This window comes from Pyxicephalus adspersus, chromosome 2 (genome assembly GCF_032062135.1).
Source record: "Pyxicephalus adspersus chromosome 2, UCB_Pads_2.0, whole genome shotgun sequence".
NCBI lineage: Eukaryota > Metazoa > Chordata > Amphibia > Anura > Pyxicephalidae > Pyxicephalus > Pyxicephalus adspersus.
Window position 1 is genome coordinate 8,464,807 of NC_092859.1, and position 18,135 is coordinate 8,482,941.

At 37.5% G+C, this 18,135-nt stretch overlaps 1 protein-coding gene across 1 annotated transcript in view; it reads right to left on the reverse strand.

The window, feature by feature from the left end:
• The window catches only part of LOC140322307 (uncharacterized), a 37,762-nt gene extending 29,092 nt beyond the window's left edge, over window positions 1-8,670 (reverse strand). Inside the window, exon 1 of the mRNA XM_072398886.1 lies at window positions 8,568-8,670. Coding sequence (XP_072254987.1) covers window positions 8,568-8,670 — 103 coding nt within the window. The remainder of the gene's footprint in view (window positions 1-8,567) is intronic.
• Between the last annotated feature and the right edge of the window lie 9,465 nt (window positions 8,671-18,135).

Below are 18,135 nucleotides of genomic sequence, written 5' to 3' on the forward strand. Positions count from 1 at the left end.
ATGCAAATGGTTTCTCCAAAATTATTATCTCCACTGACCAGGGTTTTATTCAAAAAGGTGGCAAAAAACCCATACATGTATCCTTTTACTTATCTTTTTTTTTTCTTTGACGTGTTCCATTCCCACCACACCCAACCCAGCAATGTCCATTACCTTCACTTTTACAGGTTTGCCTCTAATTGCACTACATCCCTTATTTTATCTCCAACAAGCAAGAGTTTTCACACCATCCAAACCCAAGTGACGCATATCTTTGAGGTGAAAAATGCTGGCTCAAGATCATATTCAGATATTATTTAGCCGACCTCATAAAATATAATAGCCGGAACACTTACGGGAACAAAGTCCACCTCGTGTAGAGGTATTTGATCAACAGCATTCTTCTATAGAACAGAACCGGTGTCAAAGCTAGAAGATATATAGGACAGTTAATATTTACCAAAACAATAGGTTCATAGGGTGACTGCTTAGATGCACAATTACAGTGAGTTAAAAATTCACCCAAAGGAAGCCAAGAATCCCTGAAAATCAAACTAAACTCTTAATTGAACAAGGCAAAATTTAATGACAATCCAATCCCATTTGTGTTGATATAGTGTAAAGAAGCAGTGTTAAACAAAAAATATTTTTCAATGGAAATTATATGATAAAAAGATGTCTAGGTACAGATAAACAGTATTTTGTGGATAACATAAAAACTCTTGCGAAAAAACATCCACAGTTTCAGTATAATCAGCCCCCCGCAACTTCTGCCCCATCTTGATCTGATGAAGCAGACTTTGTTCTGCGAAACGCATCATTGGTATGACAAGTTAGAAACGTTTTAGAAAACGTTATATAATCCTCTGCAACATAGATTTTGTTAAATTGCTCTCAAGTTTGCTTTATACAACAAAAGCGTTGATTTTCATGTTTTGTATGTTAAAAATATACTCTGATTTTTAATAAAATTGTATTTTACCTGGTATTGGTTTGGTATATCTTTATAAAGCCCCAATATACTGGTGGCTATTTCTTAGTGTATGTAAATGTATTAGTTTTATTTTAGATTCCCAAGACTGGAGAAAATAGACTATCATGAGAAAACCTGGGTGATCCAGCAAGGTGTAGTGGTCTTCCAAAACGAAGAGCTTCCCACCAGCATCTGCACAAAGTAATTTCAGTAAATTTTTTATCTATAAGTAAGATGCATTGGAGTTAGCGAGGAGAGCAAAACTTTTTTGTCTTTGTTTTGCCTTTTCTTTTCTATTTGTATAGTATATTGTTGTATATTGTTCCTTAAACTGTTTTTTTGTTTGATATAAGGAAAAAAGGAAGTCCGAATAACAACTTGGGATATACCACATTTTGTATTTTCTTTTGTATGTTATTATTATAAGGTGTATTTTTTAATGTATAACACTAAAATAACAAAAAAATGGGTACTGCTTTTCCTTAAAAAGTGCTTCTTGACTCCTGTTCTCTGAAGAATGCAAGGACTAGGGCAAAATAAAAAAATATTGTTCTTGTTTATATACAGGTATATTTATTACCTATTTGTAAACTATTTTTTTTTTACAAATGTATATATATTATTTTTGTTACTATAACAGGAGGTATTGTTATTACTCATGATAAAAAAGAAATACCTCGAAAATATGGCAAAAAAAAAAAAACAAAAAAAACCAAAAAAAAAAAAAAAAAAAAAAAAACTAGAGCCAAAAAGTACAAAGTATACCATTTTTTTTATTGTATATGAATGAGCTTTTTTTGTTTATCAGCAAAGTTCAATGTACTTTATGTATAAACCCTTTCACCTCTATAATGACTTTGTTCAGATGTCTCTGTATCAGTTTAATCAACGACAGAGTATTAGAAGGTAAACACCTTCAACTGTGCGCGCTTTAAAAAAAAACAATACCTGGGTAAAGCAGACCTTTTACCCATCACTCCCCCTTTTAACAACCTCCCCCTCCATCCTAGTTGACAACCACCACCCCCCAATCACCCTCTCCAAAAATTAAGCCAAAACAAACTTGGACCTAATATAGCAAGCAGCTGCTTAACCCCCCTAGCGTTCTAATTCTGTCAGTTTTTTGATGCAAAAAGTGATCCTATTTTTTTGCATTCAAATTTTTGTTTATATTGTGTTTCTTCCTTCCCTTTGTCATCGGTCTTTGAGCAGAAAACCGCGCACATCCTTGTAGGTGCTGCCTTTTCTGGGTTGGTGGGATGTATTCAACAAAGTGACGACCGGTCAGGCATTCTGGGTTGACAACTGTGGAAGCACGACGTCCAGGTCTATTCATAGCCACTGATGATGTTTGGTGGTCCTTGACTATGGATTTGGAAACTTGCAAAATAAAGTCTGAATGATTCACAGGCCTATTTTTTTTGTACAGAATATAGGCATTCCATAGGCACTGCTCAACTAGATGCCTGAAAATCTTCTTGTAGTACTTCCTTTGCTGTTTCCTCATCGCTGGGTAGAATGTCATGGGTTTGTCAGCTCTGTCGACACCTGCCATGGTGTTGTTGTAGTCAATCACCACCTGTGGCTTCATCACTTCTTTCCCAGCTTTTGTGTGAACCAGAACAGTGGAGGCATCATGGACAGTACTCATCAGGCACACATCTTTCTTGTCATGCCATCTTAGGGCCATCATTTTGCCTTTCTGCCAGGCAACAATTTCTCCTGTCTTCAGCTTCCCTTTTGCAAACAGTGCTGGCAGGTTCCATAGGCATCTGTTCTGTGTTGCAGAAGGAACTCATAAAGCTCAGGAGATGTGTGGAAGTTGTCAGTTGTAACACAATAGCCCTGATCTAGCAATGGCTCAATGAGGGATAGCACGAAGATGTTGCCAATCCATAATGGCTGTACCTGGGGTTGAACTGTGTCCCTTTTCCAGTGTACAGTACCGTATTCCAGATGTAGCCAGATGAGGATTCACACAGCATATACGATTTCACGCCAAATCGTGCCCTCTTTGACACAATGTAGTGCACCCAGCTGATACTCCCCTTGTAAGCCATTAGACTTTTGTCAATGCTGACATCTCCTTCTGGCACATAGGTTTGCTGGAAATTTTGGAAAAGCAGTATTCTGGCATGACTTTGCCAAGGAATGGAGTGGCAATCATTTTGTTCCTGGACCAGTACCACTTCTGCATAGGTTTGCCCACAACTCCCTGCAGGATCACCAAGCCCAAAAACAGCCAAATGTCATCCTTGGTCACAGGTTCCCACTTTCTGCTTCTTGCAAACCTCAGGTGTGGAGCACCTTGTTGTTGTCCAGCGTACCTGCATAAAACAAAATAAAAAAGGTATTTTAGGATATGTTATTTTATAATGTGAAGGTTGCAAGTAATATGTTAGCAAACACAGAGCAGCATATACGTTTACATAAAAAAAAAAAATTAGCAAACAAATTTCAAAAGTTAGCAAACACAGAGCAGCACACATGTTGGCATAGAAAAAATTTAAAAAGTTAGCACAGAGCAGCACACATGTTGGCATAAAAAATTTTAAAAAGTTAGCAAACACAGGAGCGGCTTACCTGTTTGTCTCTGCAACAATTTTTTTCAATAACTTCATTGGTCAAAAACAACTTCAGGTAAGCCAGGGGGTCATTGCATTCAGCCTCAATTTTCATCCCAGGTGCGCCGCTGAATGGAAATCTTGGCGCTGCTGCCTGGTCAGCATCAAGGTCAAAAGGACACCATGTGCGCACAGCACTGACCTCAGGTTCAGAATTGTCCTTCAGTTTCCTTTCACTGTCTGATGACAAATTTCCTAGTGAATCACTATCGCTGGATTCCACAAGGGACTCCAAATCGCTATCGCTGCTTTCAAATTCCTCCAAAAAATCGCTTGCCCCGGCGAGATGCCTTTTGGATGCCATGCGGTCTCCAGCAATCAGTCAGGAACAGTCAAGGTCAAAGACAAAGTGATGAAATGATACATTCAGGAAGTGATTTATAAATCATCAAAAGGTCAGATCAAGGTCAGGGCTAATAGTGGACAAAATGTAAATCAGGGCACTGGGCAATGATGCTTGGTGCACTAAAATGTGTTTTTTTACTTTTATTATATGTTTTGTAGTGTATTTTACTGTAAAAAAAAATTTAAAAGGAGATTACTTAGTAATCTCGCCCCCAGAATCCATCACTCCATCGCATCACCCGGAAGATGTCACATCTTGCCGGGTGATGCGGTGGGGATGTCCCGCCCTGCTCACTCCACTGAAACCACCAACGAAGCTGCTCGCATTACCCGGAGGATGCGAACGTTACATTCTCCGGGTGATGCGAGCAGCTATAGAAAATTACTGGGGGTGATGCCAGCGGGAAATCGCCACTGGCATCACCCCCGGAATTTACTATTGGTGATTGCATCCCCAGTTAGATGTGATGCACCATGCAGAAATCCTGCATGGTGCATCACATCTAACTGCGGATGCGAGCAGCGGCGTGGCCGGGACCTGGGCGGGATTTAAAAGCCGATTGCTCAGTAATCTGCTTTTAAATTTCCCGCCCGGCCACGCCCCCGACGGACAGGAGCCCCGGCATAACAGCAGGATCGTTCGATCGCCGCTGGAGCGTGGGGCACAGGTAAGGGGGGCTTTCAAAATTACCCCAAGTGTGACTCGGGGTTACCGCTTTCTGCAAGTTTTTTCCACTCTGAGTCACACTCGGGATTACCACTAGGGGGGTTAATAAACAATATAATAAATGAATAACATTTACAAATTTATAAATAACGGTTAATTTCAGACATTCATAAACCATCATACATACATAACAAGAATAAATTAACAGCTTTTCTTTTAACATAAAAACATCATTAACCCTATTTCTTGCATAAACCTTAATAAACTCCAAACAACCAGGCTGCATGTCTAAGTAAGCAAGGTTTGTACCACAAAAGGATTTCCTTTTCTCAAACATCACCAACTGGCCCCTAGCCGTCTAGCACCGCCTTAGTGGCCAAAAACAAGAACCTAATTTGAAGGGGTACCCCACCAATAACAATCCCCCATACCAAAATTTACATTTAATAAGACAAGGCCCTTGCCTTCCCAGACCCCAATTTACTAATCCAAACCCTCACCTCCTCCTAAACCCCTTAATCAAGGCGGGTGGGCGGGAAACATTTCCTTCCTAAAAAAGACCTCCCACTTCCGATCCAACACCCTTTTAAAACTTTCTCAACCCCTCCCTAACCAATTCCTTTTCTACTTAACCCTTACCTCCCCTGGGCTTATTCTGCATACCCTGTCATGTAGGCCCTATGCCTATTCTTTTTATTGGTATGGGTCTCCCCTAAAGCACTGTGATTACTGGGTCATGGATGTACCCTATACTAAAGATCTTTTTGTAAAAAGAGATATTTATGTAAACAGTACAAATGAATATAGGATAGGTGTTTAAAAACAGATAAAAAATACATAAATTACATATATAAAAAATTATTAATTCTGTTTAAAAACCCTTTTCATGCTGACCTGTCTCAATTCCCTTCTCCTACTTTTTTGACCTTTGGCCATTTTGATTGACCAGGCAAGGATGATGTACCTCCCAAGTGTCATTCTTGGGGAGACAGGGCCACTAATGTTCATAATGTTTGTTTTGATCTTTGGCCATCTTGGGTGCACAAAAAGTCATTCAGTACCAGTAGCCGCAAGGGAAGCTGCCATGTTCCAGATATCTTGGCTTGGCTTCAGCTATGCTGAATTGCACATGCACATCGCAGCAAATTTTGACAAAAGAGGACAGTGATCGGGGAACAAATCCTTGCCTGATCAAAATTTTTATAAGTGGAACTTTAGTTCTGCTTAAAATATCTATTCTTGTAGCTTTGGAGGGGAAGAGGGGGTATAAAAAGGGGGTGCCCACGAAGGATGTCTAATGTTTATAATGTTTGTTTTAACTTTTGGCCATTTTGATTGCCCTTGGTTGGTGTTACCCTATCCTAGCTGGATAAAGCAATGCCTGGGCAGGTGCGCAGAAGGTCATTTAGTACCGGGAGCCACTGGGGAAGTTGGGTTGGGCCGGATATTCTAGTTTCCTATGCTGAGTTACATGTGCATCTCAGCAAATTTTGTCAGAAGAGGACAGTGCTCAGGCAGGTAAGAATGCTTATAGCGGAATGGAGATCACCTGTCCCTTTCTGCAAAAAAGCCCTGCCTAATCCCAAATTTGTATGAAACATGTACATTCTTGTAGCTTTGGAGGGGAAGGGGGGTGGTGGAGCAGACTATCTCACTGTAAAAGGAATGTATGGAAAAGTATAAAAATGTATGGAAAAGGGGTGTCCACAGTGGTAAAGGTTAAAGGAAACTAAGAAGATTTTTAAAATTTGCATAAATGGTCTTGGGTCATTTTATTATAAGAATGTAGTGATAAATTGACTTTACATTGCTCAACTAAAGACAAAGAAACATAAAGTACTAATCAATAGTATCATTAGTAGCTGGATCTGAGCTGTTTAAATTGTTCTCCTGATATCTGCTTACTCAGTAAGATTAAAGGCCTGAAGGAATACATTTATCTCATTCTCACACCTTTGCACCTTTGCAGCTTTTGTAATCACTTTTGCAACAACAACTGCTATCCATTGTAACCAGCTAACCAGCATTTCAACTGGGATGTGGCTTGGTTTGCTACAGCTTTGTTTTTAAGCAAAATGAATGGAAACCCTGGCGCATAAAGCTACCCTGTATGGCCAAAGAATGCAGATACCCTTCAAAAATGGAATAATGAGTTCTTATGTTTCTGGTGAAGGGTACTGGTAATGATACTGCTAATTTTCACGTTGTAAAACTAGAAAGTCAACTTGGTGGAACCCCTGTGCACAAAGGGTTGGATTTTAAAAGCTCTCCAAGACTGAAGAAGATAGACTATCATAAGAGAATATGGTTGATACAGGAAACAAGGAATTCATTTCTTATAACTAATATGATATCATTTGGCAAATGTTGGATAAAGTTTGTGTCAGAGAATTTGAGTGGCCTTTATTTAGCTACACTGGAAACCTTTGGAATTAACTAGAATGCAAAGCATGGGCCTGATACTGTTCTATATCACTATACAACCTCACAAATACTATTTATGCTGAACAGGCACAGATTACCAAAATACATACACTAAAGTATATGGAAAGCCTATATAAAACCTTTCTGAAATAGTAGAGGCTGGTGTTGGTTTTCAAATTTGGGTGGTCCTTATATTCGACCTGAATATGGACGTTCGAATTCGGATAGACCCGACCCGAAAAACACAGGATGCACAAATTCGATGCTCTGAATTTTGGAAACCCCGTTTAACAAGGTGACTCCCAGATGTCCAACCACAGGGAATAAGTACAGGGGTACATAATAGAATTATGTATTATTATGTATCTTTTTAAATGGATTTTGAGGCTTTAGAAGCTTTACACAGTCCCGCAAAATAACCCAAATTTTCCCCCATTGACTTTATTGGTGTTCAAATTCGACATTTGATCACCCAAACAAAATTGGCCTATTCGATCGAAAAGCCATCAAATAGTGGGATATTCAACCAACTCTAGTAGAGGCTGCTGCAGCGGGGGGCAGGATAACTTGGAACACATGATTTCGGAACACAATGTCCAACAAGCTCATTCATGTGTAATGGCCATGTAAAAGTTGAAAACATTTGACCATACAATGTATATAGGATGGCATAGTTGGATTTTATAGCACTATTACAATGAGTTTTATGGCTATACATGGTCAATTCTTTAGGTCACACAAGCCTAAAACAAGCCAAATAGACATTTAACAAATTTCCCAACAAATAGTCTATAATGTTTTTGAAATGTAAAATTGATATCAATTTTTTCGAAAATATATTAGCCATAAACTACAGATATAAGGATTTTTTTTATTATTTCCATAACAAAACTGCACTAACCTATTCAAATTATCACTGTATAGCAATTAGAGCTTAGATTGTGTTGTAAAAGGTTATTGTGATATGACTGTGTCATAAAACATCTTTTATTAGTACATACTTTATGAAATAGATAGCTAAGAGACACAGAAGATACAGATATAATGTAACACAGAAGCAATTATATATATATTAAACATAATGTCAAAAACTAAAATAACTAGATGGTTATATTAATATAAAGCCAACATAAGTGACTATGAGTCCATGAAAGATGTACAATTCAAAACCAAAATTTTTAATGTACCACATTCACCTTAGCAGCCACAATTCATGTTGAAGTAAAGACATTTGAATTAAGCAGAGATACCACTAGCTGGAACATAATGAAGCCTTCCAGGATTTTTGCAAGCTCGTTGTAATCTGTCCTGCTACAACTAGTGGAACAAAACTAGGAATACTCCTAGCATGTTGAGGTTTAAGGAAACCCTTTCACACTAAAATTTCATTTATTCTCACAAACAAGTGAGTGCTATAAAAGTTCCTATGTAATGTACCATATTAGTAGGAAATAGATACAATACGAGTATGTGAATATGCATTTTCAGAAATGTTTTATACATTTGGGTAGGGTTAAAACAGAAGTAACCTGAATAAAAAAAACCTGACCATTACCATCCAAGATCCATCGATCCACCCGGAGTTTTACTGGATCAGATCCCTTGTCGTCCCAGTATCCTCCATGTTCTGGTGCGGAGGAAGCGCAGGTCGCTTCCATCTTCTTTGACCTTCTTCCTCCTTCTTTGTACTTCACCCAATCTTACACTGCTGCGGTGATCAAGAAAGAAAGAACATTTGTGGGGTTGTGGGGTTGTGGTTGTCTACCCTTTTATATAAGGTAAAAATTTTAGTTTAGGTCCACTTTAAATCTAGGGAATAGATTCGTGTCACTCTATGACTGTCAGACTCTCTGGCCTTTCATTCAATTATGCTTTTAAGTAATGTTGCTAGATGTTTCCTCAATTCAGTTCTGAGTTCATTGGGCCAAACTTGTCCAAAAATTCTGTCCAAAACCTGAACACCATTGAAGTCAATAGTTCCGCTACAACAGTCACATGCACCATGTTGAAGGCCACCAAAAAAGAAAATATGTACAGCAGTTGATGCCCATGAATCCTTGCATTGTATATCATGGTTCGGGGTCTACACTTGTAGTCTCACTTCCCTACCGCACAATGAGGGGAAGGGGGGCTACAAATGAAGACATGCTGAATGGAGCATGAATTGTAGCCACATACATTAAGGATATACATTTTTCTGCAAGGAGTAGAAAGGGATTTATAGGGACTGATTAGACAGAACAATATAATGAAGGAATGTTTCAATAGGAAATAAAACAAGTGTCTTTTTTTTTTGTTTTTTTATTTTAGTGACACCCTATTCTTAATGGTGTTGGTTAGTTAATGAGGTTTCAGGATGTGTCAGTGTGAGTGGGGCTTAGAGTAAGTCATTTGCCAAAGCACCAACTGTTCTGCACTAGATCAATTTGCACATTGTGCAACTAGTAACTAAAAACTGAAATGTAAAGAACAAACTACCAGACTTTGTATTTTGGTATAGATTACTTAATTGATTCAACTTTTCCACAATGTCCTTTAATTAGGACACGATTCATTTATAGATTTCAGGATCTGCTGATAATCCAAACTCCTTATAACTAAATAACTCATAACGTGACAGGTTTAGGTGAGTGTTTTGTAATAATAGGAAGTTCAAGGTTCTCTATGTTTTTAACTATGCAAACAAAGAAGGTAAAATGGTGCCATAAACATATACAGTACTCTGCCATCTGAGAGGTCAGGAATCAGAGCTTAGTACAAGGTTCACCCATGATTACTACAAGAGGTTCTGACTTGGATTCCAGTTGAGAAATTGTATTGGATTCAAGATTCGGAGTTAGAATTTGTATTTTTTAATGAGCCATCAGTGACTGGTATGGAACGGCTCAACCAATCTGGCCGCTGGATAATGATAATTGTCCATTAGTCTACTATACCTGTCGATCCAGAATAGGTCAGAATAGCCCGAACTCGAGTCGGAATCAATTCCAATCAGATCTATTTGACCTTGATTAATTACTACCATTGAAAGGCTATAAAAGTACATGCAATAACTCCAACAAATGGCAACCTTGATAGTTGTCTTCAAGCCTATAGGGTACCTTCAGTTCTTGATGTTTTGAAGATGAATGACAATTTTTGTAGAATTTGGGTGGTACTAGTATGGTTACTCCTAAAAAGTAAACTAAAGAAATGCAAAAAATGTCCTGTTTCCTGCTTGAACATATATTGGCAAATATAAGTTAGTTCTCGCTGCGAATCAGGCCTTCTCGCTTACCGAAAATGTAAGCAAGAACGGCCTTCTGATTCACCGAGAGGTCGAGCTCTCAAATCATGCAGCCCTGGAAATCCTATGCGATCCCCGGGCACTGAAGGTTAATTGGGCTCTAGTGCCCCAGGGATCACACACTCTTCTCAAGAAAAGCAGCCACGACTGCAATCATTGAGATGATGCCCAGCACAGGAAAACCTCCTGACATTGTAATATAGCTATCTCATACAAATGATACATTTGTAAAAAAAATCTGGGGGGTGGAAAGGAGTGTCTATAGGGATGTGTGTCAAATTAAAAAAAATAGAAAGCATGTTGTTTTTTTGCAAGTATAACCATAAAACCGTTTTCTGTTCCTTCAATTGAGCCATGTTCCCACAGGTCACACCCAGCTCTGTGTATGATTTTGACATACCCGGTGCTGGCAATAAAATAACCCCTATATGCGTGCATCACATCATTCTGGCCTGATCAATCAAAATGGCCAAAGACCGACTAAGAAAGTGTTTCTTCCAAGGAAACCCCTCAATTGTCAGAATTAAGCCCCACAAGCTGATCTAGGGTAACTTGAAGGGGACATAAGAATTGTTTTTTCTCATTCTACGTGTTTCACATAAATAGTTTGCATCTTCTGGAATATTAATTAGGAGGTGGGTACCAATAATAATAAGTGGTCACATTGACCTGAATATTGCATGCATAAGACAAATACCTATTCATCCCTGTAATGTTCCCCAGTATCTGTTCTGTCTTCCTTATCAGAGGTTTATTGGGTTAATGCTCAATCATACTCCTAGACTAAGAGTCTGGATAGCAATATGCACATAAAATTATGTAATCTTATCTATTGTTATATAGTATTTTGTAACACTGGACGTTCTGTAATTTGAACTTTTAAGCAGAGACTCAAGATATCATAACAGACAGTAATCCCAACTCATGAATCATGTAATTGTAATGAAAAGGGGACAAAGCTGCAGGGGAGACCAGGCAGGCGTTATAAGAGCAATGGAAGGAGCTGCCACCAGTCAAAGAACTTTGATATATTGCCAGAGTATTACTGTACTATAAAATTTATAAAAATAGAATCATTACAAAACTAATTATTTACCAATTTTTTTGTGTCTATTAGTTTTTTTTATTTACACAACACCACAATTGTGCCTGCTTTATTAAAGCTCTCTAAGACTGGTAAAGGTAGACTATCATGGGTAAACCTGCTTGATACTGCAAACCTGGAATGAATCTGGTCCAGGATCAAAAATAATTACCAACTAAAAGTGAATGGTTATCATGAATTCCTCACATTTCTAAAATTATATTCTATGGAATAGACTAGGCAACATTTGGAGGTTCTTTCAAACAGTGACTACAGGAAAGGTGATATTCTGACATGGAAAAATAGACAAAGTATATTCATTCTCATATTTTAAATGAATTAAAAATCAGAATTGGTACATTGAAAAAAAAAGTAGAGCACTATATTTATGGGTCAGGACTGCTGTTGTTGTCAGGACTAGTATTGGTGTTTGAATTCGGGTTGTCCTTATATGCGACCCGAATATAGCTGTGGGATAGACCCGACCCGAAAAGCAAATTTGTGTGTAAAAAAATATGTTAAAAAAAAAATTGTTGTTAAAGTAATTTATTGAATGCGTGTGATTTGTGTAACTAACTTTTATTTTTTTACAGGTTATCCCACAATGACAGGATGATTCCCACGGCCTCCTGTCAGTGTGGTATCCCCAGGCACTAGAGTTTAAATGGGGACAGGTTTCCCTATTCATCACTTCTAGAGCTCTGTGATTGGCTGAGGAAGGGTAAACACTGATGACAGCTCAAGCATCATCAGGATTTCCCTTTCCCCAGCCAATCACAGAGCACTAGAGGTAAACGAATGTGGAAACTTGTCCCCATTTAGCCTCTATCTAGCCATCTTCTCAATGAATCCGTCCGCAGTAGCAATAATTGAGAACAGAGTGCGATCCGCGGCACTAGAGGTTAATTAACTGCATGGATCCTTGTGTTTCGACTTACCCTTTAAGAGGTAAGATAAGGCTGCAAAATAGTTCATCTGAAACATGTGAGATTCTTCCAGAATTTGCTAATTGGACTTTTTGTCATATTGGACTTCAGGTCTTCTGTTTTAGATTTGGACTATTGACATGGCTTCATGATTTTTAGTTCCTAAGTGGCCCTGCAGTGTTGGAGTTGTTTGACCTCAGTAACAGTAGACATGTATGTCACAAACTGAAGATAGCATTCTGGTAAAGAGGGACAATGCGAGCTTCTAAGGCCAAGGGTGCACTTTTTTTACAGTTCAAGGCAATTTTTTTTGTGCTTAACCTATGGGCAGTAAATGAATTAAGATCCCGTTTGTGTAAATATGTGAAAAAAATTAACAATTCATGGAGTGTACTTGTTGCTTCACTTGACTAATATAATTCCAAGTTTTTAAATGGGCTTTAATCAGTTCTATTTGTCATCCATACATTTCCCTAATAATTATCTCAGTAAATTACAGGGATCAATATTAAATACCCCAATATACAACCAGAGATGGATACAGTAATTATCCCACTATATTGCAAAGAGATTGACACAATATTATTATTATTATTATTAATATTAACCATCTGACCGATAAGCCTGACCTTGGTACGGGCTAAAAAAAGTTACTATTTTCAATAAGCCCGGAAACCCGAAAAGTTCGGGTTTATTGATCACTTACCTGGTCCCGCTGCAATCGTCCATCCGTCGTGTTCCAGCGTCGTCTTCCAGCTTCGGGTGTCCTCTCCGGGAAGAAAAAGACGGCCGGCTTCTTCTCCCTCCGTGCGATGATCCAGCGTCGATCGCAAAAACAAAATACTCACCTTCTCCCTCCGCTTCTCCGGACAGGTCTTCTGTCTTCTTTCTTCATCCGGCGAGTGCAGTGACGATCACCGGGGTTTCCCGGTGACGTCACTGCATGCGTTGGTGCGGGCGGGAAGTTCAAAATTTTGTATTGAGTTCCTTTGCATTGAACTCAATACAAAAAAGCTGTATTGAGTCCAATACAAATAAATCCTTATAAAATATATATATAATTGTATTATATATATATTATATAAGCTACTGTACATTACATTATTCACTATTTTTTTTCTTTAAACTTTTTTTTAGTTTTTTTTTTTTTTAAAGATTTTTTTTTTTAAAGGTTTTTTTTATGTTTTATAAAAAAAAAATTTATTATTAAATTTATAAATTTTGGACATATTTCGGTGAGTTATGCGGTAATTTGGTGAATTATAAGTAATTATTGAGTAATTCGGTGAATTATAGCCTACAATCTAAATTAAATTTCCATGCAAAAAATGTAACACTTTTTGCATGGAAGTTTGGAAAGAATTAGAATACCCGGCGTTCGCGTACGCGTCCCTCGGCGATTCCTGATGATGTCCGTGCATGCGCCAATTTTGTATTGGATTCAATACAAAGTTCTGTATCCAGTCCAATACAAAATAATACAAAATATATTTATGTGGTTTTGTCTATAGGTATGTGACGTTGGACGGTTGGACACTAGGGAGGTGATTTAGAAAAATATATTACTATACAGTATACCGAATTATCGCATTTTCAGTATTTTTCATTTATTTATGTATTCTTGTTTATGCTCATTTTCCACTTTTTAATTTTATTAAAAGTATTTTTTTTTTTACATGATTGTGTGTTTCAAACATTTTTTATATTCATGATATCTACTAGAACCCTGTTTGGACATATTTCTGTGAGTTACAGGTCTACAATTGAAAAAAAAAAAAATTCATTAAAACCTGTAACGCTTTTGGTACAGAAATCTAGACCTCAGTGTAACGCCCAGGTGGTTAATAACAATAATAATAATAATAAATACTATTTATATAGCCCCAACATATTACGCAGCACTGTACGTTGCAAATGACAGACAGATACAGACAGTGACACTGGAGGAGGGGAGGACCCTGCCCCAAAGAGCTTATAAGGCAAACATTGAAATATTTAGAACGATATCTATTGTGTATTCTGTGTAAAGTTACATTATTCTGGACTCTGGCAGGAGTAATGTAACCAAATCACTTTATAGGTTTAGTAAACTAAACAAATTGCTAGTAACAGGTTTGCATGTAACTCATGATGAAAATGAAAGGCTTGGGTGGCCACCTAGTGTTGAGTATTCTATCTACCATAGTAATGTATTACTCAGGGACACATATTATAATAATGTATGATTAGCATGAATTGACTCTGAAGCATTTGGTCACTATCAAGTAGCATTTTGGAAGAATAAAGCAGTAGAACTCATCTACTTGCAGACATTAAAATTGAATTCTTTCTGAATTTCCCACAATGTACAGTGCATTGAGATGATTAAATTTCAGCCAATATTAGGTACAATGTGCAGCTTGTTAAATCAGAGATGTTCTGCTTTATTCGAATTATTGACCAATTATTGGGTCGAATTTGATACAAACCCATCTGAAAGCTAGACCTAATAGTCATTATTATTTTAAATGTTGTATTTTTAAGTTTATATATTCATATATATTATGATTTATACTATTTATATTTTATACTTATTATATTAATATTTATGCTTTTTTAACTGATGTTTTTTTCAATATTTAAATTCATTAATATGTGTTTAATCCTTGTTTTACAAATGAAAAGATATGAGAAAGGATTTACAAAGCACTTTGGGTTAGTTAAAGAGAAAGCAGTGCAAGAGCAGGGTTCATTTATTGGTTGTTTTTTTTTTGTTTTTTTTTATGATTGAATTGGCTTGTGTGAACATTAACATGCATAAAATACCTGAGAACATTTTATATATATATATATATATATATATATATATATACAGTGCTTTTTTTGTATGAAGAAATGTGCTGGAACTCGCATATTGTTAATCTTCCAGAGTCCAGACGACACTTCCCAAGCACCTAGGCTGCTCAGACACTGTCCAGTATTGAAGCAGGCATGTGCAGCTTGTACTCACAGGCTGAGCTGTCATTTTCACTGACAGCTGTTCTCCTTCACGGACTTTTACGGACTTGGGAAATCCATAGAAAAAGTGGAAATCTGTATGAAAAGAAGAATAGACTGCAGAGATGGAGATATTATCCTGCCCCTGTACAAAGCATTGGGCACCAGTTCACAAAAAAGACATTGTGGAATTGGAGAGAGTGAAGAGAAGGACAACTAAACTAATAAAAGGAATGGAGGAGCTCAGCTATGAGCTGAACTAAATTTTCTCCCTTGAAAAGAGACGTTTAAGGGGGGATATGATTACCCTGTATAAATTTAAAAATGGTCCATATAAAGAACTCGGCTCTCATTTATTTATTTTAGGGGCAAAGAGGCACTCTTTGAAATAGATGTTTAATCTCCGGAAAAGGAAGGGATTCTTCACTGTAGGACCTGTGAAAATGTGGAATTGGCTCAGTTTCAGCAAGTTCTATGAACTGCTTAAAGAAAAAGCTGTATAATTTCTGGGAGCACAGAATATAACTGGGGATTAAGGATTAAAGTGAAGATAACAGGGACCGTTGATCCAGGGAACATATGATGGCTTTAAGGAATCAGAATAGAATATTTTTTTTGTACTTTATTTTTTGTAGAAAATTGAACCATGCTTTTTAATTTTGTTTGCCTTCCTCTAGATAAGCTGTGTGTAGAGGTTTCTATATACAATATGCAGGCTTTTTAGTATGTATATTTTTCTGGTTGAACTTGATAGACCTATATAAATATGTAACATCACACATTTATAAGCTGATGCATTTTACTTTATTTTATACCAAAATAATACAGTTTATATAATATGAAATAGATAGATAGATATAAAACATCATGCTCCTAATATCTTTATATAAAGAACATTTTTTGTGATTGGGTTTTGTTTTTTTAAAAAGCAGAATTTTTAAAATCTGAATTCCAGGATGATACAGAGAATTAGAATGTTTGTAAATATCTGTATTTGTATACTAATTCTTCAGATCTTTGCCCAGGCCTGTGTTTACCACAGTGGCACTTATGGTACAGTGCCCAGGGTAGTGGGTTGGCCATTTCCCCATTCCCCTTTTCTGTCCACCTCTGGACATTTGTAGCTACAGCAAATCTAGAAGATAGTCAGGTGCAAAGGGTATCATGAAGGGTCCTTTTTTATTAATTTTTCGATCTGCACAGCTAAAAAATAACCATGCATACAATCAGACATCATTCTTATTCCAAAAGTGCATTAGTTTTTACTAAAATGAATACATGACACAAGCAAGTGAGCTATACAAACTTTCTGGCTTCCCCAGGGCACTCTAATGTCTATAAACCCTCTCTATGTCCTTCTTACACAGATGATTCCAGTTCTACAACCCATTTGTGCTCTTATGTTTCACTTGTACTAGAGGTGAATCCCATTGGAACAACTTATCCACTTTAGGCTTATAATTCTTTAAATAAGCCCTTGTTTTCCAAAAGTTTAATTTATGACCAAATTGTTTGTTGGTTTACTGGAGATGTTCTCTTGATGGACCTAATAGACACAATGCCCCTGATTCATCAATGAAATCCGCGCTCGCTGGAAGCGCGAAAGTACGCGCGGCCAGCGATCATGAATCAGGGGCAATGCTGTGAATGTCTTCAGAACTTATCAACTTCTTTGCTATTCAAGTTGACTATTTGTCCGGGGAATGAATCGATGGATAGATATCTGGGGCCTTTGTACCTTCACCTAGATAAAAAAAGTTTAAGTTAAATTTCATGAAAAATTTAAATAAAATTTTACAAAAATATTAAATGGACCCCAGTCTAGACCTGTACCGGGGATTCATTTTTTTTTTTTGCTACTGTTGGCAGTATGGATTTGCAGCACATTGAAATCAATGTTTTGGATGGTAACAAATAATGAGATCTCTTAGTAGCAAAGACAATAATTCCCCCATGTAGTCCTAAGCTTATATCCTTTATGTTTTCCTTTGATTAAGCAATTACTATTCTTGAGGGAAAATTATAAATGGCTTCTAGCTCGACTCAACCAGTGTTTCTCAATAAGGGTTCTGTGGAACTCAAGGGTTCTTGAGCCATTGTGGAAATAAGAATCATAGCAGGGGTTCACTGAGACTAGAAAGTTATTTTTAAGGATTCTGTCGCATTAAAAAGGTTAAAAAGTTTACAAACTAACATAAAGCGTACCTAAACTCAGAATTTTCACTTTACCTAAAAGGGTAGACAACCCCTTTTTTAAGTTCAACACCCTTTTAAAAAAAAAAAAAGGGTGCAGCACCGACCCCTAATTTTCGATCCCCTAGGCAATCAAGAATGAATAGGAGCACCAAGCCTCCTGGGAGACCTATGTCACGCATCTTGGAAGGTTCTTGGGTGCTCCTTCTGTGCATGCCCAAGATTCTCAGGCATGTGCAAATGGATTCTTTTCGTGAAAAGGGAAAAAAATTGCATGCGCAGGGAGATTGGCAAGATTTTTTCCAACCTACGTCACCCGATCTCACACCTGGGTCGGGTGATTTAGATAACGGCGCCCGGCGAGCCGGCTTGGAATTGGATACCGGGACAAAGCGGGACCCAATGGACCAGACCGATCGACTGCGCTGCAGGATTGAAGGTAAGTGCATTTTTTTTGTTTTGAGTATTTTTCAGTTTACCTCCTCTTTAAGGTCATTTGACCTCAGGCCTGAACATGTGACCTAGAGTAAGATCCTCCCCACATTTTAAATGCCAGATTCCCAAAGGCTCTGGAGGTCTAGTACCTTAGATAGATTCTAAAGGGTAATAAAAACTCTTTCCAAGAATTGCTTGGATAGTGGCTTTTGTAGGTCTGGTA